This window comes from Prionailurus bengalensis, chromosome D1, assembly GCF_016509475.1.
Source record: "Prionailurus bengalensis isolate Pbe53 chromosome D1, Fcat_Pben_1.1_paternal_pri, whole genome shotgun sequence".
Lineage (NCBI taxonomy): Eukaryota > Metazoa > Chordata > Mammalia > Carnivora > Felidae > Prionailurus > Prionailurus bengalensis.
Window position 1 is genome coordinate 25,692,446 of NC_057346.1, and position 26,587 is coordinate 25,719,032.

At 45.8% G+C, this 26,587-nt stretch overlaps 1 protein-coding gene across 3 annotated transcripts in view; it reads left to right on the forward strand.

Annotated features, from left to right (window-relative positions):
• The window catches only part of FLI1 (Fli-1 proto-oncogene, ETS transcription factor), a 129,277-nt gene extending 102,974 nt beyond the window's left edge, over window positions 1-26,303 (forward strand). For all 3 annotated transcript variants that reach the window (XM_043579801.1, XM_043579803.1, XM_043579802.1), the window contains 4 exons: window positions 19,033-19,098; window positions 20,784-20,843; window positions 22,759-22,806; window positions 24,304-26,303. In XM_043579801.1, the coding sequence (XP_043435736.1) occupies window positions 19,033-19,098; window positions 20,784-20,843; window positions 22,759-22,806; window positions 24,304-24,833 (704 nt within the window). In that variant the 3' untranslated portion in view covers window positions 24,834-26,303. The remainder of the gene's footprint in view (window positions 1-19,032; window positions 19,099-20,783; window positions 20,844-22,758; window positions 22,807-24,303) is intronic.
• Window positions 26,304-26,587: the final 284 nt, after the last annotated feature.

The following is a 26,587-nucleotide window of genomic DNA, read 5'->3' on the forward strand; positions in this document are numbered from 1 at the left end:
GTAAATTCTGCGATGGATGTTTTGGCACAATCAAAAAAATGAAAAATTTAAATGAAAAAAAAAAAAAATTAAAATGTTGATACCCAGGCCCCAGACATGACCAATTCTACTTCAGAATATCTAGGAGTGACACATGCACATTGGGAATATTTTAAAGCTCTCCAGTTTACTCTCATAAGCTGCAGCCCAAATTGGGAAGCCTATGCTACAGTGCAGACACAAACCAGAAAGAGGAGAAGGAGACCCAGCTCAGAGCCTCCCCTGACTAGGGTTTTCCTGGAGATGCATTGGGGGGTTGATCTTGACCTTTCCTGGCCTCTCGTGAAGGAAGCACAGGACCTACAGGCTGACTGATGAAGGTGTGGGTTGAGTGAAGGGACCACGTGATCAGGATTCATTCATTTCATCATTGTCATTGATGATGTGATCGTTATCACTGATTTTAACAAGTTTACATTAGCACCTCACTTCACATCTCAGAAATTCCTCTTATAAGCCCTCACCGTATGTATCTAAATAATACACATGGTATTGGTACCTTGATTTTATAGGGAGGACACTGGGGTTCTGGAAGTTAAGTGGCCTTACCAAGCACATCCGCAACCTGGAGCCAGGACCACTAACTCCAAACCTGTTCTCTCTGCCCTCCATGCGGAGGTGGGAGTGTGTTCGGGGGTGCAGGTCAGAGCTCCACCTTGTTTTCTGGGTAAACCTTAGGGACCCCCAGTGCTCTCAGCTGGAAAATTAAAATGCAGTCATCAGCGCACCCCTCTGGTTCAGGGCTGCTTTGCATGGCTAAACCCTCATTTCCTTAGCTCCTCATGCTGGATCTATTTAAATACCTCTGCCTCTCCAAAAGTCAGAGGATATTGAGCTCCTTGTTTATTAACTCCTGGAACTCATAAACCTGCCAAGGGCCCATGTTGCACTGAGCTTCTTGCCCCAGCCTGGGAAGGCTTTCAGAACCGGCTGCTAAATGCAAAACCACTTCTCCACTGCGGGTGGATTGTCAGCCTGTGGAATAACCATCGCTAGCAGTTGCCTTGGCTGATGGATAAAAAGTCTGTCTGCTTACACTCCAAGTATGGGAAAGAGAGGGGGAGAAACTACCTTTCCGCATCCTTTGGAGAGAAATGCCTAACTGGCTCTGAAGATCGTGCTAACAAGAGCCCGGCTTCCCTCAAGGAGATTTCCAGATGGCAGGGGCCTGTGCACATAGCAACAGCCCCTTTTTTGCAGCCCTTTATTGTTTGCCAAGCATTTGCACATCCATTATCTCATTTGCGCCTCATGCCATCACCATGAGACAGCAGGCCTGGTATTATTATTATTATTATTATTATTTCATTCTGTAGGTAATGAAAACTAGGCACAGAGATTACGGGGTTCATTTGAAGTCATCTAGGTCTTAGGGTAGAGCAGGGCTCAAACGTAAGCCTCTGGCTTCTTTCCTCCCTCCAGGCTGTTTCTCATATCATCATCTCAACATATTTAATTCAATCATGTAATGATAATTTGAATTAACTAAATTATTTAATTCATGCTCTGAATTTACCTAAGGTAGGTATTCCTCTCTTACTTCGGCATTGTATTATCTTAATTAAAACTCGGGGTGCCTTGGGGCACCTGGGTGACTCAGCTGGTTAAGCGTCTGACTTCAGCTCAGACCATGATCTCGTGGTCCATGAGTTCAAGCCCCGCATCAGGCTCTGTGCTGACAGCTCGGAGCCTGGAGCCTGCTTTGGACTCTGTGTCTGCCTCTCTCTCTGCCCCTTCCCCTGCTCTCACTCTGTCTCACTCTCTCTCTCTCTCTCTCTCTCAAAAATAAACATTTAAAAAATTATATTAAAAAAAACCTCGGGGTGCCTGGATGACTTAGTCAGTTGAGCATCTGACTTTGGCTCGGGTCATGATCTCACAGTTCATGAGTTCGAGCCCCACATCAGGCTCCGTGCTGACAGCTTAGAATCTGCTTGGGATTCTCTTTTTCTCTCTCTCTGTCTCTGCTCCTCCCCAGCTCATGCTCTCTCTCTCTCTCTCTCTCTCTCAAAATAAATGAATAAGCTAAAAAAAAAAAAAAAAAACCTTAAGATCTGTACACAGACTGTATGATCCTGGACAAGTCACTTACTTTTTCTATGTCAGTTTCATAATGTATAACATGAGGACAATTTTAGTACCCTTCGAGGGCTGATACAGTACTCATAAATCACTTATTAGTGTGATATCTGACTTTCCAATAAGTGCTCCATGTTTGCTCCATGAATTGTAATAATAGTTGGCATTATTGCAAAATAATTAGAATATTTTTGAGGGGTTCCCATTTGCTGACACTGTGCCGAAGGCTGAGAAGGGTACCTTAGCATATCACCTGGCATGGCAATACCACGGGTGAGACACCGGCGGTGCGTAAGGTCTTCTTGGGGAGATGCACATGGAACTCGTAAGGAGTAAAATGAAATTGCGTATAATCAATTAGAAAAACACATGCTACGTACAAGAAGTTCTCTGAGACTCATGGAGAGATGAAAGAATCATTAAATGCAAATCCCAAAGAGATGTGAGGCCAGAGGCGACGTGGGTCTGGCTGAGACCACACGAGGAGTGAAGGCAAGTGGCAGAGCTTAAAGTCACTCGGTACCTTGGTCAGAAAGGGACCAAAATTCTGTGATTCGCGTCCTTCTCCACCTTATTCCATCACGTCTTCATTTATTAAGAACCTACCATGTTTGGGACACTGGGCGGAGCCCCAGAAACATGGTATGCCAACCAGCACCTGCCATCTTGGGGCTTGGAATCAGAGATCTGTAGATTAGGCCAGTAAGCAATTAAATAGTATGTGGTGGAGTATGGGTGATGTATCACCGGATCTTGCCATTCCCCCTGCAGTACATCCTCTCTGGGGTGTCCTTTAGATGATTTAATTTTCGAGGTCGCAGTTAAAGATGGGACACCCCTGGAAGTCTACAGTATGGTAGTCTTGGAAATGGCTGTGGAAACCAGGGGAAGGTGGTCGACCCCAACACCAATCAGTGGGTCTGGGCCTGCCATGTATGTGTGGGGGCCGCAGTGTGGAGGCGCCATATGTGTTCAGGCTCGATTTGGGGAAAGGGACCAGGGGAACTTCTCTGGGGGTGTATGAGCATGCCCTGTGGGAGCAGCAAGGCCTCCCAACAGGGCTCATGGGTGACATGGGAGTGAGGTTGGGGGCCCTGCATGGACTCTGGGTGGCTCACGTGAAGCTGAGAGACCAAGTCCCCTTGGGCGTCTCCCTGTGGGACAGGAAGCTCAGCAAAGGAACCCAGAGCCAGGAATCTGTTTCAAAATAATGGGGGCTGGGGAGGGGGAGTGGGTGGGAGGAGAGCTAAAAGGACACTGGCCCTGAGTCCATGCTTGTTAAAGCAGGATAAAATGCCCTCTACGCTTCCGTCGACTTCTGTCTCTGCGTTTCTACACCTCTGAAATTTTCCACAAGTTAAAAGATGCCTTGAGAAGTTTCGTTTTGATGGGAAAAGACACAGAGATGAGCTCAGAATACGTATTCCTAAAGCTGTGCACTGTGCGTGTCGCATAGTGAATGAGGGTGATGCGTCTCTGAGTACAGCATTTGGGGGAGAGTGGGCTTCGGGCAGCCTCCTGAGTGTAGTGTCTCTGCGGGAGGGGAGGGTGAGTGTGGGGTTGGGCGTGGGCACGCCTCGGACAGGGCAGCACGTGGGGGATTGTTCTGGAACATGCGTACCACTGTGAGGTGAGCTCCTGTTATTTTTAGGGAGTAAATAACCTCTCTTATGGAGCAGGTTAGATGGTTAACATGCACTTAGAATTTAAGGGTATTGAGGCCTCACAGGAGGGCCTGTTAAGAACTTTGTCATTATATGTTTTTCCTTTATGGTGAAACACCCCTAATCCATTTTTAGCAAAGCAAGGATGATTGCTGAATGTGTGTGTGTATGTGTGTGTGTGTGTGTGTGAGAGAGAGAGAGAGCGAGAGAGAGAGCGTGAGAGCGAGAGAGTGTGTGCTGTTTCTGTGGTCCAAAGGCAGAATTTATGATTATAGAATAGACAGTAGCTTGCTCTCTCCATTTTACTTTTTTTTAAACTGTTTTTCTTTGAAATTCCAGAGTTAATGTTTTGTCTGCTTTCGATCTGACCCTCTTTGGAGAGGTACATGTTTGTGTGTGTGTGTGTGTGTGTGTGTGTGTGTTCACCAGAGAGAGATTGAAAGAGAGAGAGAAAGAGAGAGAGCTGGAAACAAAGAGTCGTTGTCTCCAAACTGTAGCAGGCAGGAAACCCCAATCCCAAGGGAATTTAGCCAGCCAGCCCTGTCCCGGAGTCAGACTCCAGCTCTCTGAATTCAATTTGACAGCTTGTCTGGGACACTTTCTAAGTAACCATTATCCTTCCTTTCTCTTAAGTAAAAGCACTGTTATTTTTTTCCATGGGTGTGCTGTGTGCACTGTTATCACACATGTGTGGCTTCCACACAGCGACTAGGACATGCTTTCTCTAAATTATTGGAAACACTTAGCCTGTTTCCTAAGACAAGTGTAAATTTGTTCCAGAATAATGAGGCAAACGACTTTCAGTATTGTACCATTGCAGTGTTAGAGGAAGGTATAGAGGAATTTTGTTGAGACATTTCTTTTTTTTCCCCTTTAGTTCTAGTTAAGGAAGGAGTTCCCTTATTTGAAGGAGCTTATCTGTCTTAGGAATATTCGAATTGTATACATTTTATTCCTTTGAGGATTTAAAAAAAATATATATCCAAGGAAAGATCTCTTGCCATGATCATTCCCCTCAGTATCTGTGTTGGATTGACTGACTGCCTGTTTTAAAGAAATAGACCACCATACATCAGACTGCAGGAAGAGAATTCAGAGGTACATGTATGTTCACGATGAGACCCCCAGGGTTGTATGGGGCAGACACACACACAACTATGGTGACCGCCTGAAGTGCCAGGTGGGAGCCTCTCAGTCTTGGCTTCTTCAGTTACTCAGATCAATTGACTTTGCCACCACAACATGGTGGAATTGTGAGGCAAAACCAGCTTTTCCGTGTGTGTGTGTGTGTGTGTGTGTGTGTGTGTGTGTATTTGAAGGCTGTCCAGGTTGAGCGAGGCAGGATCCACAGGCACATGTCCCAGAACAGTCTAGGTGTTTTCAGGGTTCAGGAATGGGACAGCTTTGCCCAATGGCACATACCCTTTCTCCTCTGTCTCCCCCCCACACACCCCAATCTATGTCTTAGAAAGCCACATTCTGAAATCTACCCCCCACCCCAAAAACACCCCAACCGTGAAGAACCAATGTTGTAGTTGAATATTTGATGGAGAATAAATGTGCCTCACACCTTAAGGCGCAAGTCAGATGATATCTCCTCAATATGATCATCCATCCGTTCCCAAAGGGCTTTGCTTGTAGCCACTGTTTCCCCAGTTTAGCATTCAATGGATTCTGTCATAGTAGTCTTTTGTCTTACAAGACTTGAAGCATCTTGGAGATGGGGACTTTGTCTTAGACAAGGCCACTGAATCGATGGATGAAAATTATAGGCAAAATGCCTTAAACAACTCCCAAGAGTTTACTGTACAACTAACTCTTTGTGCTGTTTCCCAATTTGAGAGTGATATTTGGACTTCATATGATGCAGAGGTGGTATGGAACTTGCCTTTCCTTTCTACCTTGCCTCCAGTCTCCCCTTCACTTGACCCCCAAGGTGATTCTTCGGAAGCTATGATCAGTCCCATCCAGGAGGAGAGGGAAGAGTTTGCCGAGAGCAGATTCTAGTCACAAGATGATGGTTCTCCTTCACCCTTGTGGCCCAGTTTTGATCAGCTTAATCTCCCCTTGGAGCCCCTTCACATCTGGGTCCTCCGGCTGTGTGTTCCGTTGCAAAAAAAGGCAAAGGAGAACCAAGCCAAGGAAAGTAGCATCGCAGGAAAAATGTAACTCCTGCTGACTTCAACCTTCCTCTCCTTTCCTTCCTTTCATCACCTTCCCCTATAATGATAACAGCTAACACTCACTTAGTGTTTACACGTGCCAAGAACATTCTATTCACTTCACGTTTATACTTCATAACAAACTCATTTAGTTGGTACTATTATTATTCCCATTTCACATATGAGAAAACTGGGGCACAGAGAAGTTAACCCCAAATCACAAAGCTAGTATGAGAACTGGGTCTGTTACTGCAGCCTCTTGCCCACAGGGCAGTTCCAAGTCCTCACAGTTGCCTCTTCCTATTCCATACACCACCCCATGGAAAGGCCCATTTCTTCCAGGCAGCTGATGGCACCTAGTTACTAAGGTGGCATGATTAGCTTAAGGGATTCCTGCTATGGTCCAAAAAATCAGGAACCTGACTCAGTGTCTGCATTTCAAGAAGCAAGTTAGGTGGTTTCACAGATGTGCTTTTCATTACTATGCTTCACAATTTCCATGACATTACACGTTCTTTTGTATTCAATATTACATTTAAAAGAATAAAGGCAAAAGAGAAGAGATCTAGACAAGGAAACGATATATTATGGAATACTAGGCCAATCAATAAGGATGGCAACAAACTTAATTTTTTTGATGTTTGTTGATTTATTTTGAGAGGAAGGAGGTGGGGGAGAGGGAGTCTTAAGCAGGCTGCACACTCAGTGTGGAGCCCAATGGCAGGGCTTGATCCCACAACCGAGATCACGACCTGAGCCAATATCAAGAGTTGGACACTTAACCTACTGAGCCACGTAGGCACCCCACAGACGTAATTTTTAGAATGAGGGTGAATAGGTATCAGTCTAATAAATCTATTTGTGAAACGTCCCTCAAATCACAACCAGTAAGCAATCCCTTGCCTCTATAAGCTTCATTGACCCATGGTTCTCAAGGAGGAGAAAGAAAGATACCAGAATGCCTGTGAGCATTTTGAAGACATGTGCCAGGACCCTCCAGCCACCCCACCCCACACACCCTTCTCAATTCCTGTGTACCTGTGCTGGGCGAAGGGGCCCGGGATGAAGTCAGAGCTGAGAGATTTGTGTTTTTAGAATAAGTGCTTTCCATTGCTTCCGAAATCTTGTCCCCTGACATCACCCCACCATGGGGAGCCGGAGCTTTATTTGAATACTTAAGGGAGAAGAAGTGTGCCTTCCTTGCTCTGCATCAACACCCTTTCTGCCACCACAGTTTTGGACTTTTCCTGTCCCTGTGCCCAAAGGCACACTCAGGACGCTAGTCCTGGTCCTCACTGCTTTCAAACTCCCACGTTGGCCTTCCTGCCCTCCTGGGGCATGTCTTTTGTCTATATGTTTATTGAAGCTGCTCTTAGATGCTCCCTGGAGAAATCAAGAACCCAGTCAGCACCAACTTGCCCAGTAACGTTAATGACTGATGACAATGAAGGGATGAGCTCCGCTGCATTTTAAGAAGAGAAAATGGCTTTAAGTAAACCTAGGAGGGGGAAAGAGGAAAGGTGCAAGGCTGTGGGAAAGTATTTGGAGGCCACTTGACCTCAAGAGCACCCTTCCAATCCCTCGGCCAGACAACAACTCCTCCCCTGCCACTGGGGAGGGACCTCCCATGGCAGTGCCCAGTGGGGTGCAGCTCCCACCCCAGTTAATGCCAGTTTCTCGGTAGGATCTCACACTGACTAAGTGGGCCATTCAAGTTCTGAATCTCCAATTCATCTCCAGACTCTTGACTCTTGCTATTTTAGGCCTCTCATGTCTACCAAGTTTCACTTTGACTCAGACATTTCATCCCATTCCAGATAACAGAGCTACGACTCAAAATGAAATTGGCCTTGGTTGATGTAACTCCATTTCTATTACCATGTGGTCTTGTTTAATAATAGAAACTAGAAGTGACCCCTGTGGCTATTTTGAGTAGTGAGTTCCCAAAGTACTTTGGAAAGAAAATAGGAAGTCCAGAAGGGCTCCAGAGGACCTACTGGTGGCCACCTCGAAACAAAATATTCCAAATGCATTTGTTTTGCAAAATGTACTGATACAGAAATTATACAGGGAGATTGTTTGGAGGAAGTAGTTATTGGAAAGTCTTTGAAGGAAGCTTGCTTAGTCTCATGCTTATAAGACAAATTCCATCTTCTCTCTCTCTCCAGAGAGAGAGAGAGAGAGAGAGCAGCTTCTTTCTTGCCAGATAGAGGTAGGGGTTTGGGGCATCTTCTAGTGAAAAGCCAAGACATTGATAGCATCGTTTGTTATTTTAATATAAAAGCTTTTCCCAAGTTCTTTGTATAGATGTTAACAACTTACTCAGTTTAGAGAAGCTCCTATATAAGAAAATAAAGAACTTATTTCTCATGAAAGAGCCTTTGGGGAAAAGATCAAGTCTTTGAGGAAGAAAGAGTACAGCTAGAAACACTAACCAGGACTTGTGTGGGCTTTTCCTCTCTCATCTCGGGGATTTGTAAGCTCTCACATGGGAGGGTCAATAAAAAGTTTAAACATGCCTCCTTGATAAAGCTCAGATTCTTGTGTCAGGTATACTCTAAAGAGGAAGTGGTAGTTAAGTGGTATTATTACTTTGTCTATTAAAATTCAACACACCTTTCAAAGCCCATTTCGAGTCCCACCTTCTTCAAAGTTATTTCTTCCTTACTCCCCAAGACTACAATCTCCTCTCAAACCCTGACCACACTCACAAACTATGAACCTAATTACCTAATTACAAGATTACCTCGTAGTGTCGAATTGTGAGTTTGGTCCTACGTCCTCTTTTCCAGGATGTTTGGTAAATATCATTGACAGATGGATGGACCCAGTTGATGGATTCACTGGAGACGAAAAATCTAGTCTTTGGCAATCTAATTCAATATTTACTCAATCCTTATGCTTCACTAAAGACAGAACCAAAAGAAATTAGCTTTGGTTGACACAGAAAGATTAACTTCCTATCTCCAATGAATTAAACTCTGGAACAGGATAGCAGAACAGGATAGTGGCTATAATTCTATAGGAACCTTTGGAGTATGTAAAGCATTTTCACATACATGATCTCATTTCTCCTCAGTAGAACCCAGTGGGGTTTAAAAGGGCCCTTTGGTTTCCAAACTCTTAAATTTAGAAGAATCATCCCCCCCCCGGTACCTACCTTTTACAGATAGGTTAACTGAGATTCAGAGAGATTAAGTCCCTTGCAGCTGGTCACCAGCAGAGATGGGAAGCAAATGACGGAGTTCTGAACCCCAACCCAGAGTTCTTCTAATTGCAGTGAGCTGTTTCCCTGCTTGGAACAGATTAAAGAGAAGTTATTGAATTCCTTCTAATGAAAATCTTTAGGTGCACTTACTAATACCACAAACGACCTTATGCTTGATAAGATTTAGGTACTACTTGTCCAAAGAGATGAAAACCATTCTTGGTATAATTTTGAAAAATCTGTGAGCTTAGAAAGTCTTTGGCCTGCCGGCAGAATAATTATCAGTCCTGCCCAATATCCTAGGGGAGTTTAGAGAATGGCAGTTTTTATGCTATGAGTCATACTTTCAATTTCTATTAAAATTCTTATACGGCCACATATGCTTTCTCTCAGGCTTTGGGCCTCCAGGCCTGTGCTAATTTGCATGTCTGGTTTAGATAATGTCTGAGGTCTCTTCCAGTCTGAAAAGAAGCCTCTGATTCTATTATATAAGTGAGATCGCATTCCACCTACCAAGAAGTGATGGTTCTTCTTCTTTAACTACCGTGTTTTCGTTGTGTGGATACAGGACTCAGGGATGAGAGCATTTCATGCTTACCTGCTGGGCCACAAAGATGGAGTATTCCTTCACGATGAACTGACCTGTCCACTTGTCCTACACTGGCCCCAGAGAACCATTTCAGATGCAGGTCAAAAGGCAAATCGCAGTGTTGGGATTTTAAGTTTCTGGATCTGAATGGCAATCCTAAGTCCACGTGAGGCTGAGACCCTAGCGTTACCAATTACCCTGATTCTACGTATGCAGAAATTGGTGAACTCTTTCCTGGGCTAGACTCTCACCTTTTACTGCCCTCACCCAAATGTCAAAAGAACACTGTCAGGTTTTTTTTTCACTGATTTCGCTGTCTTCCGACACAGAGTAATTCTCACTGACCAAAGAACTAGTAAAAGGGCATTGACTTTCCAGGAGGGCTTTCAGATCAACATAGGCCCGTCTGGTCGCTCTTCCTGAGAACATGATGGTGCTGGGGAAAGCTCTATTTTCACGACATTAGACAGCTCAAGGCTTTGCTCCAATTACGTATTTTCGGCGAGGCCCTCCCCACCGCTGGGCTGTCTATTTCTGTCAGTGTATTCCTTTTCTCCACAGCACTCACCACCTTCTCCTATACGATGTAGTTTGCTGTTGGTTTTGAATGTAAGCTCCACAGAGCAGGGATGTGCATCGAGCCGTCACTATTCTCAGCACGTAGAGCAGTGTCTCGCAGAGTAGCAGACTCTCAATAAAATTTGGCTGAATGAACGAATGTGTTGTGGGATAGGAGATATCGATGAAGTCCAATAAGCTAGTATTGGGGAGGAGAGGAATCTTGGAGCGGGCGAGGGAAACAAAGGCAAGGAAGACACAGGCCCTCTCTTCCAAATGATTATCGCCAGGCAAAGGGGGATACGAAGAATTCACAAGAAGACAGAACAAGGAAGAACAATGAACATCAGACTCTCGCCAGAGAGCCTTGAAAAGAAAATGATGCCCAAGTTCAAGCCCTAAGTGAACTGTTAGCGTTTCTTTTTCCTACTTGGAAGCCTTTTAAAACCTGAGGCAGGTTTGACCAAAAGCCTTGCACTTCAGTTGTGTCTACATGGCCCAATGTGGAGGGGAATGTGGGCAAACACCCAATTAATCTAGTCAGTGCGGATTGCTTTTCCACATAAGGCTGGCCCCAAAAATCCCACTTTGAGGCCTTATCAAAATAAATACGTCATTTAGACTCCTGTGTCGTTCAGACACAGAGCCCATGGGAGAAACAAAGTGAAGGAAGGGTCCAGGCTCAGCAGGGAGAGTCACGTGACTATGGCAAGGCCGCGCCTGGCGAATGCGCCACTCGCCTTTCCAAACTTTTCGTATTTAAAAACCATCCATTTTTTTTTCAGGCATTTTTCTCATATGTCCTTTTTTCCCTTCGCACATATAATATCTTAAACAGTACCTCCATTATGCTCCACGCAGCGGGGCTGGTTCTGAGGCTGAGGGGCTGTTTGGATTCCAGGACAAGATCCTTGAGCAGAGGAAATCTGATCCAGGATGTTTTTTTTTTCTGTGAGTTCCAAGTTTGAGGAAAGCCTTCCCTAGATATTTCCCTCCTCCTGAGGTCTCAGTGGAAGCCAAGATCTTCTGTTGCTCTTTGGAACATAAGATGCCACTGAGGTGAAGGCGAGGCTGCCCCTATAGAACGGGTTGAAGTGAGGTGAGGACACAGCTCTGAGCATCGAGGCCGGCCAGGCGGGGACCTAGAGTTGCTGGCCATTGGGTTGATGCTAGACTCTTAACACCTAAGCCTACTGTACCAGCAGGCAGCCCATAGCCACTGCCCCTCGCCATCTTCTAGGGTGGTGTCTCTCACACAACGGTCCAGGCTAAAGCATTTCTTGTTTCAAAAGAGAGCCCACACTTGGGGCGCCTGGGTGGCTCAGTCCGTTAAGCGTCCGACTTCCAGCTCAGGACATGATCTCACAGTGGGTGAGTTCGAGCCTTGCATTGGGTTCTCTGCTGTCAGCAGGAGCGCACTTTGGATTCTCTGCTCCTCCCTCTCTCTCTGTCTCTGTCTCTGAAAAATAAATAAACATTAAAAAACAGAGAGAGAGAGAGAGAGCCACACTTGATTCCAATTTGGGGATCCCTGATTCAGGAGCACAGGAATGGAACTATTTCTTCTCCTTTATGGTTTCTCTTCCTTTCCAAGGCCTTCCTTGATGACCTTTTTAACCTCCACTCTCCAGGTAAACATTTTAGCGGTGCAAGGAAGATTGACTCAGTTACAGGTATATGGTGTATATTTTTAAGTTGCTGTTCATCAAATGTTTGTTTCCTCAGAGCAATCCTATAAAGCATGTGTTCCTCATCTTTTTGAGAAAAGAAGGACCTGAGGTTCAAAAAAGCAGAGTAACCTTTTGACCAGAATCACCCAGCAGAGTACAATGGCAGAGTGAGGATCCGAACCTAGAGCCAACTGCTGCTTCTTTTTTTTTTTTTAATGAAAAAAAATTTTTTTTACATTTATTTATTTTTGAGAGATAGAGAGAGATAGAGCATGAGTGGGGGACGGGCAGAGAGAGAGAGAGAGAGAGAGAGAGAGAATCCAAAGCAGGCTCCAGGCTCTGAGCTGTCAGCACAGAGCCCAACGTGGGGCTCAAGCCCACGAGCCGTGAGATCATGACCTGAGCCGAATTTGGACGCTTAACCGGCTGAGCCACCCAGGCATCCCCGGAGGCCAACTGCTTCTAAACATTGTGTCATAAGCCCTGGAGAAGCCCAAGGCTTACCACAGGAAAAGGACACCTTCACAGGGACTTCCTGTGTCCTGCATAAACAGCGACTGCTCAGGTGCTAGTTGCCCACTCACTGTGTTTGAAGTGGGAGAGCCAGGCCAGAAGGTCAGACATCTGGCAGGGTCGCTGGCAGGCGTTATCATGGAGACAGTGGCAGACGAGAAGCCGGTTCTGAGGTGGGGGTTGGGAAGGTTCAGGAAGCAGAGCAGGCTTTCACCAGTAGGGGGCAGCGTCAAAGGCAACACAAAGGAGAGCCGGGAAGAAAGTCGGGTCATTGGTCAGTAGGGCCTGCTTCTCAGAGACTGGGCCCGTCAGAAGAGCCCAGGACCTCACAGGGAGAAGGGGCTTTGGATGATCATCTGGCCCAGACTTCTCCCAACAACAAAGAAGGTTGCCCCCTTCTTTGGGGGCACCCCACATGGTTCTTCCCCCCCACATGGTTCTTCCCTGGGAGCGTCTAGGGGATGTATCTTCTTCTGAGCAGGCTTGGCTTTTTCCTGGGGAGTTCAGGGCTCTGGGTCTCCTCTGGCATCCTCACTCTTTCGAGAAAGGAAGTATGGATCTGAGAGAAGCCTCTGCTCTAAGCGGGAACAGCCTTGTCCATTCTTCAGCTGAAAGGTCTACATTCAGAAGCCGGGCTCTCCACGGATAAACAGGGCTAGGTGCTGCCAGATGCTTCAGCGGCAAAACCAGAAATCCGAAGAGAAGTTTCAGGGAAAATTCATCTCTTTCCATCAAGTAACTGAGAGCGTGGCCTCGTGTCGTGAGGGATAAAGAGAGAGGCTCTTGTGTGCTGGTGTCACTGCATCGTGGGCCTCCGGGTGAGGTCATGACAAAGTGGAGGGTTGCGTGTTCCCTGGTCCATTAGGCCTTCAGACAGCCAACCGTGGGCGTCAGAGCAGAAAGAAACTTTCTTTCCTGAGTCAGTTGGCCAGATTTCTAGGACCCGTTTAAAAGCTTCACACAGAAACGGAGTTAACACTGGGATGTCTATGAGAAGGTCATGTCCAGAAAAAGCTTTCCCCTTCCAACAGGGACTTTTCAGAAAAAAACCAAAAATCTCCATGCTCATATTTCTCTATTCTGGGAGGCTCTCCTGAATTCTGAGAGGCCATTTAGTGTCCGATTCAGCCACACTGAGTATCACATAATGGAGACACTGTTCAGGCCATTATATACGTGAGGCTGAATTATCGACAATGCCCAGTAACGCCTGAGTCTCCAGAACAAGCTTCTGGTCCCTCTCTGCTTTGGCAGAAATTGATTTTAGGGCTGCCTGAAACCATGGGCTCCAGCTGGAGCCCTTTGGGTGACTTCTCTGAAAAGGAATCACAATGAGATTTGCCATCTTAGTATTCCATAAAGCCAGAGAGTGAGTTTGCCAGAGTCTGGGTGATTTTTCTGCTGATAAGGCCATCTGCCACCTGTTAGAAGATCGTCCACCGGTCTGCTGGTCCCGAATGTTCACATTTTTGAACGCTGGGCCCTCTGCTGCTACCTTAGTATGTCTTTTCAGAAGACAGTTCTCAGGGGCCCTTGGCTGGCTCAGTTGGTTAAGCATCTGACCTTGGCTCAGGGCAGGATCTCATGGTCGGTGAGTTCAAGCCCCACGTTGGGCTGTCTGCTGTCAGCAAAGAACCCACTTCAGGCCCTCTGTCCCTGTCTCTCCCTACCCCTCCCCAACTGGTTCTCTCTCTCTCAAAAATAAATAATAGAAAATACGTTAAGAAAAAAAAAAAAAGAAAAGAAGACAGTTCTCAGAACGCAGACAGCACACACATTTGGGGGCTGTGGGGTGGAGGCGGGGCTTGGTGCCCACTCAAGCTGCTATGTGGACCCGGAACACCCCACGAGAGAATTTTCCCTGAGCTGGCTGGCCGCAGGGGTCAGGGGCTCTGACACAGCCAGGCATCGGGCCCAGGAAGGGTTGGTGTTTGTATAGAAATGTGAGTCGCTGGGTTAACTCCCCGGTCCAGGCTTTTCCATTTCGGTTACAGACATATTTCTGTTTGTGTGTCTGGAGCTAGAGCTGACCACACTGCTAGGTTTTCCCTTGTGTGACTTTTAGGAGAAAAAAAAAAAAAAAACAAAAACACCACACAAACCCTCATTTCAACAACATTGTTTAAAACTACGTAAAATAAAATGCAGGCATGTAGATGTATGGTGTCTGCTCCTTTACTTCCCTGTAGGGACAAGGTTTCGGCCTATGCCTTGTAGTACGTGCACTGTTGTCCTTTATGCCCCGAGGGCACACAGGGCTCACGTGCCTATACGCTTCGTCACCCAGACTCGAACCACCTAAGGAAAGTCAGCGTAGGGGCCTTGAATTCTCTTCAGCTAGTGAAATAGCAAACAGTAAGAGGAAGCACGTATCTTTGGCAAGGACAAAATATTGGCCTTATTTATTCATTCATTCAAAGAATTACTGTGTGCTTGCTCTGTGCTCGGTTACATCAGGGAACAGAAGAAAGATTGCCACCCCTGTGGGCCTGACGTTCGGGTAGGAGAGGCAGACCAGAAACCACAAATATGAGTGAGTGATTAAATTAGGCGATAAGTGGAAAAAATAAGAACCGAGTAAGGGGGTGGGGGAGGGGAGAAGTTAATGGGTATCGGGTAGGGCTAGAGAACATGTCTCTGGGGCTAAACGTTTTTTAGGCGTATGCTAATGATGCCGATAATGATATTACTTGCCAACATGTACCGAGGCTGTCTCCACGCTCTCACTGTGTTAAGCGTTTACCTGGATATCTCATTTAATCCGCAAGGCCGCCTGGTTCTTCAGCACTCTAAGGCAGAGTGCCGGACCTTGGTTCAGGGCCTGGGTCTTCTCCAGCATCATGCTTTGTCTTTATAATAGGACTTACTCCAAAAACACTGGTTTTCATTTAAATGTTACATGTAGCAGCTGTCCCCATGAACCCCCGTGCCCAAAGAGTACATTTGTGAAACTCCTCAGTAAACGGGCCCAGGGGGTCCTTTGTGGACGCAGGTGCCAGTGGGAGGACTTTCCAGGCCAGGAGATAGGAATGAAGAAGCAAAAGGGAGGGGCCTCGTGGTCCGTGTTGCCCTGATTTCACACTCTGCTGTGGGACAGTTGAGACCATTGGCTAAAGACACCAGCTGGTGGCTGATGCCTCTTGCTATTTATTGCTGTGTTAAATGCACAGGCTGATTGCTGGCAGCCTCTCTGTTTCTGTCACTTCCTTTCTGGGGTTGGTTAGGTCTTCGAAAGTCTTTGCAGCCAGGCTTTCCCCCTGCGGTGGGGCAGTGGGAGAATTGCACTCCACAGCAGCCCTCCACAGCCCCTGAGGCATTGCAGGAAAGATGGGGTTACCAAACACTTTTCTGATAAAGCATCGGCTTCACACCGGGATTGGGCACTTGGAGTTAAAGAATCCAGCCATCACCCACCCTCGGGTGGTTAGCGGGAACTCACCCATGCATTCTGTAACCTTTGTGTGCTTGCTGTGTTCCTGGAGGTGCCGTAAAAGAACAGGAGGCAAAGTTGATAAGTCGATAGTAATTATAGCTGTGGCCATAATCGGGTCTTCGGAATGGATATAACATAGCTTTCAGATAGGGTGGAAGCCTTCAGTAGAATAATGATTGACGAAGAAAACAATAAGTAAACTTTGAGACAGAGATCTTATCAGTGCAGTAAATCATAAGTCGAGTCAGAACTGTGGATGACACACCCCAGTTCCTGGAACTTACTGATTTTTTTTTTCTTTTTGCGTGAACTTGTCACTTTCGATCCCACTTTCTGTTCTGTTCCTATGAGAACTGTCTCCTTCCCCAGGTGCTGCCATCCATCCCACACCTCCCCACAAGCTCCATTCTCCACCACACCCTTTTTCATGGTGGTGCCACACACCCACAATCTCACTTGGCTGGCTGCTGTCACCATGGCCTTGAACATGGTGACTGCTCCCTCTCTTCTCCCCAGAGAGGTCTCACTCAAGTCAGACGGCCCCAGTTACACTCACCTCTCCCTCCTTAACCGCCAGTGGACCCTAATATCGCCACCACTCCTTTGACACGTGGCCTGTATTTCCCCACAATCTTACTCGTCTCCTCCTATTTCAATATGCAGGGATGGGGAACTTGTTCCATATTACTTCACATCCAGGCTCTGGCCACGCACGGAATACAATGCAGGACAGACTCCCAGTTATGACTGTCCCTTGAACAACACCAGGGCTCCGCACTGTCCGAAACGAGTGTCTAACTTCCGACTGTTCAAAAGTTTAACTGCGAATAGTCTACTGTTGACCAGAAGCCTTACCATTCGCATGAAACAGTCGCTTAACACATGGTTTGTACGTTATGTCTATTATATTCTTACAGCTAAGTAAGCTAGAGAAAAGAAAATATTTAAGGAAACCACAAGAAAGAGAGAATACGTGTATAGTACGATACCAGAAACGATCCATGTATATATAAGTGGACCTGTGCAGTCCAAGTGTTGTTCCAGAGTCAGCTGTAAGTTGCTGGAGGCCTGACCAGCATTTGGTCTCCGCCCCTCACCCCCAAAGAGAAATCTTGAAGAATCTCGCCTTTCCTTCTGCTTCCCGGCACTGCACACGCTCTGTGGGCACCTGCAAGACATCCCAGAAAACGCTCATGAGCGCCCCCACCTCATTCCAGGCTTGTAAACAAGTTGGGATTTTGGTTTGGTTTTGCTTTGTTTTGTTTTTAGGCAAGAGGAAGAATCCATTGTCAGGACGAATTGTGGGATGGCGGGGGTGGGGGGATGCCAAATAAAAATAAAAACAGACGACTTCAGCAGGTTGAGCTTTGTCTCTCTTTTGTCCCCTTCTCTGTCCTTTACCCCCATCCCCATCTTTCTCACTTTCTGTTTTGCTTTTCATACCAGCTGCTACAGATGGGAATTTAAAAACTGGGCTGGCTCTGCCAGAGCCAGGCAGAATGTGCATCCACGCGTGGGTTTTGCCACAAGAAACCGGTCCTTGTCTTTTGGTTCTTCTTAGCCACGACCGATGAGAACAAGCAGTCGACTGAGCCCATCCATCTTCTCGGTTCTTATTTTAATTTGTTCAGGAGGCTCCGAAGGGGTGGAGGAGGATGGTTTGGGTCTCACCCCTGCCAGGCTCTTGTTTGATGAGGTTTTGCTTCATTTGTTCGGGTGGCTTTTATGGGGTTTTTTGTTGTTGTTCATGGAAAGACTTTGAAAGTCATAATTCTGAATCCTTAAGGTCTTCTGTTCCTGTTCAATATCACAATGGGGATCCCCTCATTGAGAAAGGAAGAGAAGAAGCTTCCAGCCAGTTAGTTATGCAAGGTCTGAACATGGTTATGGAGGCCTGTGGACTCTTTGGGGAAAGTGGTGAGGACCACAAAAGGTTCCGGCTCAATGGAATGCTCCCCAGGGCAACCTGGGAGCAAGGCTTTAGGCCCTTCCAGGCGGGAAGCATTTCTCCATATCCTCATTTCTTGGTCCTGCCCCCTTTTTAGCCACACCTCTGGCCTCCTCCCCTTCTCTGTGGTCATCGGGCCCAGGCTTCTCCACTACTGTTGGAAAAGCATGGAGAGTCTGTAATGTGCTGACACCCCTGAGCCCTCGCCACTGGCATCAGCATGCTGATGCCAGGAGCTGGAATCGGCCTTTAGGAACACCATGGGCCCTTGTGGAGGGCATTGGACACGGCCCATCTCTTCAGAGCTGCTTAAAGGACCTTGTTATACAACTGTAGACAAGTTTTTCTTTCTAAACTTGTATTAATTTATATGTGTACAAAGATTTATAAGCTACCTCACATACGTTATCTCGTTTGATTATCACCTGCCTCCCTTCAGGCCACTGCAACAAAGTCCCGTAGACTGAGCGGCTTATAAATCATAGGTATTTATTTACCATGTGTCTAGAGGCTCAAGTCCGAGATTAAGGTGCCAGCAGGGCGGGGTTCTGGTGAGAGTTTTCTTCTGGATTTGAGACCGTTGACTTCTCTCATCCTCACGTAGCCAGAAGAAAACAAGCCAGCTCTACGGCCTCTTCTTATAAGGGCACTGACCCCACTCCTGAGCGCTCCAGCCTCATGACGCAATTACCCCCCAAACCTGCACCTCCTAGTGTCACCACATCACATAGGACATGAGATATCCACATGTGAATATGGGGGCCAGTGGGGGAGGGGGAACACAGACCTGCAGTTTCCAACATTACCCCAATTCCTTAAGGTAGATAAATCGTGTACATGTTCCTGTCTGTCCATGTTAGAGAAGGTTGAAGCTTGGGGAAGCCTAATGATTCATTCAAGGTCCCACAACAAGTGGCGGCAGGGACAGAACTGGAACCAATCCTCTGACTTCGCATTCAGGATTTTTCCTGTTCCTTCAGCTTTCAGTCAGTATTCATGTTCCTTCCCACCCATACCCTGAGGAGGAATACACTTCCGGAACTTAGTCAGGCTGACGAAGGCATTGCTGATTAAATTGAATTTCTCCTGATTGCTAAAAGAGAATCATCGTGTCACCTTTCTGCAAAGCAGGAGATGCTGACATACCTCTCCCTGTTGTTTTTCATCAGACCCTTCTTACGACTCAGTCAGGAGAGGAGGATGGGGCAATAACATGAATTCTGGCCTCAACAAAAGTAAGTAAATGTCACGCTACTATTTGGAGGAAAACATTTTTTCTACAAACGGGGGGGGGGGGGTGGAGAACAGGACCATGAGATAGAGCAGGACGGGGTGAACATTTGTTGTCCTGCTTTGGGGGAGGACATCCAAATGAACTGCCGATTTAAGGCCTGCTGGTGATATCTGCTCCTTGAAAGACGGTATGGGATTTTCATTCAGACCCTTCTGTTTTGTTGCATTGCATTTGGTTTCAGAATTTTTGAAGTGCGAAGCCTTCTCAGGACTGGGTTCTGTATGAATGCAAGGTCCCTGGATTTGGACCCAGTCACTTACATCATAATGGCCCTTCGTGACTTTCCTCCTCTGAGTGTTGGAACTTAATCGTACCAACATCCCTGTCCTGGTGTCATGAGTGGCTGAGGTGGAGGGTGGTCTTAGGAGGAGATGGCAGGGCTCTGACACATCAATCTGTGCTCAAGTCTGACCCAAAAAATCTCCCATTAAGGGAGTAGGGATAAAAGATGACTATAAACTCCTAACCAGAAGGGGTCCACCTTGCTACCTGTAGGAAGCGAAGGGTCAAGCATATGAATCAGTGGTGAAGAGACTTCTTTCAGGAAGGGGTTAGGATGACCAACTGATGCCCAAGCAATAGCCAGGATTCCTTTCAATGCAATTGTCCTTTCAAACAATTCATTGTTTGTTTATTCTCGGCCCAAGACTTGGCACTCTCGGGTCCACAAAGATGAACCAGACCCAGGCCAATCTGTCAGGCTGGGGAGAGGGGTTACACACACACACAGTTCTTTCCATCTGGGTGATATCAGGGAAGGACTGTGGGCCTGGAACCACTTGAGTTGGCTCTCAAAAGAGGGGCAGGATTTGGACCTGCAGAGATGGGGAAGACAGACCCTCCTTGGAGAGATGGGGGCCAGGGAAAGATGGCAAGGTTGACGTGTCTGGGAGTCAGTGAGGACTCCAGGTTCCTGGAGTTTAGGATGCACAAAGGGAAGCGTTCTGGAAAGGTAAAGAAGGGGCACAAAGGGTAGTATGACGGTAGACCTTCATTGTTTAGTCGGTGAAGACTCACCAAGGCATCTCAGTGGTGGAGTGAAATGGTTTCGGAAGATTGAGCCAGCTAAATATCGTATGATGGACCAGTGGGAATAAGGGGAGTAGTGAGGAAAGAGACAGAGTAAGCCAGAAGCTGTGCAAGAAGCAGCTCAGATGGAGAAGCTATGGCGGCAGTGGAAAGGCTGTATGTGAGAGGTTCCGTGAAGGGAGCTCACGAAACATGGAAGCACGACCTGCCGGTGACGCTCACGCATACGTCACTGTCCCATTAAGGACCTCTAAGTTTTCTCTTTAAAAATGCAGTTCACAGTGGCAACACCATTAGACATGCTGTGCTGTATGTTTATTGTTGTTTATCATTGTCTCTCCATTAAAATGGTAAGTTCTGGTAAGTTCTACCAGAACTGCTGGTTCATTGCTGAATCTCTAGCCCCAAGAATACTGCCAGCACCAGTAGATTCCAGATAAATATTAGAAACTAAAATGAATGAGTGAGTAGAGAGTGAGAGGATGAACAAATGAATGACAAAGCACATTCGTGTTCCTTGTGGAGGGCATTTAACAAGACGTTCCTCTTCCCTCACACAGAGTGACCCCACTTACCGTATTTCTTTCCCTGCTGCAGGCCCCCCACTTGCAGGAGCACAAGCAATGAGTAAGAATACTGAACAAAGGCCCCAACCAGGTACCTGTCCGTGATCGGTAATCTCTCCTTTGCTCCTTATCCAACCATTGGTTCTGTGTGGTCAACTGAGGAGGGCTGAGACAATAGACAGTGTGTGTCTTCGGTTTTCTCTTTCCGAGAGGGTCTGTATTTGACTCCCTGTAATCGCTCTGTGAATTACAAGTAGCAGGCCCTAGAACAGGTATACACTCATTGACTATGGGAGATAGAACAAATGTAAAGATTAAAAGATCCAACGCCTCATGTTGTAAAATAAAGAAACTGAGGCCCAGAGAGGTCAAGTAATTTGCCAAAAACCACCCAGCTGGTTTATGAGACAACTAGAGCTGTAGCCTCAGACTCCCAAGCTGCTGTCCAAACCTTTGAGATTTCACACAACTTGTCTTCTGAAATGACCCTATCCCGTAATGGGTCAGCTTAACAAATTAGGCAGGGGAACTTCTAAAACCAAGGACTTGGGAGACTCTTGGAATGAAACTAGGTCTATAACATCCTTCTATTACATTTGTCTTTTGATTACCTCACCTCTACTTGAATATTTATATAAGTAACGAGTTCACTGTTTCGGTAGGCTCCTTTCCACTATTTGAGCCAAAGTCGCCCTCCTTCTAACTGCCATCAAGCTTTCTAGTTTGCTCTCTGGAAAGCCTTCCCCCTGTTCTGTAGGAAGGGCCTTCCTATATCTGAAGACAGCTGTTGTGTCCACTCCCAAACCTCTGTGTCTTCTCTGTGTGACACAGCTGAGAGTAAGTTCTGAACAAGTCACTTGCTTCGGGACAGATAAATATTGTTTCCTATCTCTACCAAAGGCAGAGCAATAGAGAATTAACCTACATTTCATCAGGAAGGTTAAGAAAGAGCCTGCTGACTCTGAAATACAAACCAAACAGGATTTGACACAGTGGATTTAAAGAATTCTCAACAATAAAAAAATTAGACATTACCTGCCAAAAATATTTTGGTTGTCATACTGTGTACCTACGACACATATATGTGGATGCAAGAGGGTAGACGAGGTAGCTTTGAAGACTCTTCAAGTTAATTCATGATTGTAAGCAGAAACCTAAAGATCATGTTGATTTTCTTAAAATTGCAATTACAATTTGCAAAAATAGCAAAATTGTACCAAACATTTGACAGCTTGGCCAAGTTATGATCCAGCTCTATACCATTTTCTCCCTTGAAAAAAAGGAAGACCAACCTCACATAACCAGAATCACAAAGGTTCTTTTTAGAATTAAATAATCACGTAAGTTTTCCATACACTGAGATATAAAGAATAATCATTTTATAGCTCAAATACAAACTCTGGCCAGTCTTGTCAAATCTGGTACTAGAAGGGAACTAAGGAGTCAAGTAGCACAACGCTTTCATTTTGCACATGAGAAAACCAATACCCGGAGACTGTCCAGTGAATCAGTTAGTCGGCAACATAGCTGGGGCTAGAATCCGGGCTGCCTGATTTCCAGGCGCGTGTTTTTAATGCTACATCACAAAAACAGACGTGTGTAGAGAGCTCTTAAAAGACTAAGAATCATTAGACCTTTCTTTAAACCCATTTAACGAGCCATCTTTTACCTTATTCATTAGGACTGAGTATTAGCCAGCTTCTTTCCATATGGTTTCACGATTCTGTTGCCGGTAATGACAAATGTTAGACACCAAATATGAAAAAAAAAAAAAAAAAAAAAAAGATACTGCTGGTATCCTATGTTTCTGTAATTATGGGGATGAAAACTATAACTATGCCCGAGATCTTTGAGGCCTGCATATAAAAGTAGTAAAGTTTTCTGAAATCAGTTTTTTCTATGATACTGAAATAAAAGTATAAACCCCGGGGGTATTCTTATTATTAATGCTGTTGTTTTTATATTTTTAATAACAGTGAAGCTAATTTCCTTTTTTGCTTCCTCAGATCCATATCAGATCCTGGGCCCGACCAGCAGTCGCCTAGCCAACCCCGGTGAGTTTACTTTGGCCTGGATGGTTTTTCTTTCCAGAAAGTTCCATAGCTTTGTGAGGTCACACAGAGACCTCTGTCCTATGTTCAGACACCTGAGTAGGAAGTTACTTGCACTCCTTCCCTTGAAATGGTCAACATCTGCTTCTCTAGGGTACAAGTGAGAGGTTGGGTGTTGTTATTAGGTTGTTATTAGTTATGTCCGTTAGCTGAGGCTAGTTCGGAAAAACAAATATATTAGCTAGCATGCATATATGCATGGAGGTTGAGATTAGTAATAAATGGCACAGGTAGAAATTTTTGTAGGGAAAGAAGGCAGGGTGGGGAAGAAAGACGAGCAATTCCAGTGAGTTCTCAGTTATGGTCCTCCCGGAAGTCACAAGTAAATAGATGTTCCAAAGGCGTATTATTCTTGACTTCAGAAAGTGTTGCAGTTATCCAGCCTTATGAAAGAGGTGTGTCCCTGAAAAGTTGTAGATAAAATGACTCTGACAATGTATTTTAAGAGTTCGTTATTAAGAATAGCTCTCAAGGGGGGCGCCTGGGTGGCTCAGTCGGTTGAGCGTCCGACTTCAGCTCAGGTCACGATCTCGCGGTCCGTGAGTTCGAGCCCCGCGTCGGGCTCTGGGCTGATGGCTCGGAGCCTGGAGCCTGTTTCCGATTCTGTGTCTCCCTCTCTCTCTGCCCCTCCCCCGTTCATGCTCTGTCTCTCTCTGTCCCCCCCAAAAAATAAATAAACGTTGAAAAAAAAAGAATAGCTCTCAAATGAGTTCCAAACCAAGATCACCAAGTATGTGAGCTAACTGGCAACTTTACAGTAATAAAGCCCGCACCTTCCCATCCCGGGGGACTCCTGTCACCAGTTTCTGCAGGTCCATTCTTTAGTGCCTGGCCCTTCCTGTTTTGGGATAGGAGGCAGGAGCCACCCAGCTCCCTCTCGCCTTAGTTTTCTCTCTGCCCCAGCTCTTCTCTGTAAGACTTGGACCTGGGAGCCAAGCACTAGGGCTCTGCTGAGGAACATTCCAAGTCCCTTCAGCCTGATGCCTGGGCCTCACCTTCTGCCTGTGACTCTGGCAGCGGTCTCCTGGCCCCGACTCCCTTTCACACTGACAGGAATACTTGGGGGGACTTCATCCAGTAGACAGAGATGAGAAGAAGAGATTCAAAAATCTTGCCCCAGATTTTTTTGTGGCTTGCCCCAAATCATACAGCTAGCTCTAAGGAAGCCAGCACCTCATTACCCACAGGGAGTTTTCCCAGTGTGCCTTGGGGCACACTATCTTAAGGTCTAATCTTGCTTATGATGGCAGCCTCAGTGACAAACAGAAAAGCAAGTCAACAATGAAAACAGGGGCTGCCGGAATCAGTAGATTCTGCATGTAAAAGGAAATTAAGGGTTTCTTATGAAGGGCGAGAGGATCTTTGCATTTAGGGACTTGAGCTTCTGGCTTTCCCAGGCTGAGATCCTCTGTTTTCTCCCGTCTGCCTCACTGCCTGCAGGAAGCGGGCAGATCCAGCTGTGGCAATTCCTCCTCGAGCTACTCTCCGACAGTGCCAACGCCAGCTGTATCACCTGGGAGGGGACCAACGGGGAATTCAAAATGACGGACCCCGATGAGGTGGCCAGGCGCTGGGGGGAGCGGAAAAGCAAACCCAACATGAATTATGACAAGCTGAGCCGGGCCCTCAGATACTACTACGATAAAAACATTATGACCAAAGTGCATGGCAAAAGGTATGCCTACAAATTTGACTTCCACGGCATCGCCCAGGCTCTGCAGCCGCATCCGACCGAGTCGTCCATGTACAAGTACCCTTCTGATATCTCCTATATGCCTTCATACCACGCCCATCAACAGAAGGTGAACTTTGTCCCTCCCCACCCGTCCTCCATGCCTGTCACTTCCTCCAGCTTCTTTGGAGCAGCGTCCCAATACTGGACCTCCCCCACGGGTGGCATTTACCCCAACCCCAATGTCCCCCGCCATCCCAACACCCACGTGCCCTCACACTTAGGCAGCTACTACTAGAAGCTTAATCATCGGTGGCCTTCTACCCGAAGCCCCCGTTCCTCACACCTCCTGCGATACTTTGGACTCCAAAGGACATACGTGGCCTTGAAGAGAAAACAAAACTGGATGTTCTTTCTTGTTGGATAGAACCTTTGTTCTTTAAAAAGACAATCTTTTTTTTTTTTTTTTTTTTAATGTTGGTAACTTTCGCTTCCTCTACCTTGAACACAAAGATGGATCATTTTCTGGGCCAGTACACCAGTTTGGATTCTCAATCTCCTACCATCTTCTGAGTTGAATATTTAGATTACTGGAATGGTTGTATCATGGTTCTAGGAAAGAAACTGTACCTTCTCTTTGTATTTTTATGACCAAAGCAGTTTCTTATCAATACACGGGTCTCATCATGGACCTTGTAGGGTTCAGTATGATAAAGAATCATGGACTTAACCAGTTACGCTCTGGTTTGAGACTAAGTGAAACTAGAGGCAGGAAGCTTATAATCGTATTTTAGCAGGACCTAATTCAGTGGATGGCAACTGGAACATTGGTTGTGAAGGCCAGTGAAGTTTTCACCCAACTGGAATTTAAAAGAAAGAACATGTGTGTCGTATTTAAGAAGCCATGGGCATTGCAAAATTTCTCCCAGTGGTCGACATGCACTAGGCCGACCATCCTCTCTAGAAATACTCAAGATATGATCTAAGAAATGTTAATGCAAATGCAGACATTCCTGAAAGACAGAGAATTAAATAGTTTTTTTTTAAAGTAATGACAGTGGGTCCCAGAACTTTGGAAAGTCTTAGGGATTTCTAGACACAAACAGATTCGCAAGCGCTGTGCGTTTGTCAGACCACCAGTCCAGGGTCAACCAATCAGAAGGCAACTTACTGTATAAATTATGCAGAGTTATTTTCCTATATCTCACAGTATTAAAAATAAATAATTAAAAAAGTAAAAAGAATAAATAAACGAGTTGACCTCGGTCACAAATACAATTTTACTATCAAATCGGTCGTTGTTATTTTTTTAAATGTAATTTGTACATCTTTTGTCAATCTGTACATTTGGGCTGTTTGTACGTTTTTATAGCTGGTTTGAAAAAAGCATAATGTGACTATTGCTAAAAAGCAACCAGGACGTTTAAGTCACTGACTTTACTAGGAAGAGAAGCACTGTGCCGTCTTTAACAAGTGCGCACAAGCAGGTTAAAGCAATCCATTTAAATCTTTAATGCTTTGGCGATGTGTGTAAATAGCCATAATGCAATAATCACAACTTCGAAAACAACAAACAAACTTTCCCTTGTGGATACAAGGGATGTTCCTGCCTTATATATGCAATATATTTTTTAGATATTAAAATATATATAATTTTGCAAGTAATCATTGACTTTTTTAAGACTATATTAAGTGTTAAGCTGACAACTGTCAATGAAGACTATGTTGTAAAATAATTTGACTAAATAAATTGTGCCTTCTCTCAGAACTAAGGACACTGGTTTCTTATTTACCCCTCATTAGGTCAAAGGGTTTGCCCAGGGTAACTTTTCTGTGGACCTCTTGCACCCGAAAGACTTTTTCACGTGCACAGCGGAAAGCACAAAATCGATGTGGTTTTTTATTGTTGTTTGTATTAGGGTTCTTCAGAGGCACAGGGCTGATATGATATACGGTATTTGTGGAGATTTACTATGAGGACCTGGCTCACAAAATTATGAAGGCCAACGGGTCCGATGACCTGCTGTGCAAGCTGGAGACGCAGGGAAGCCA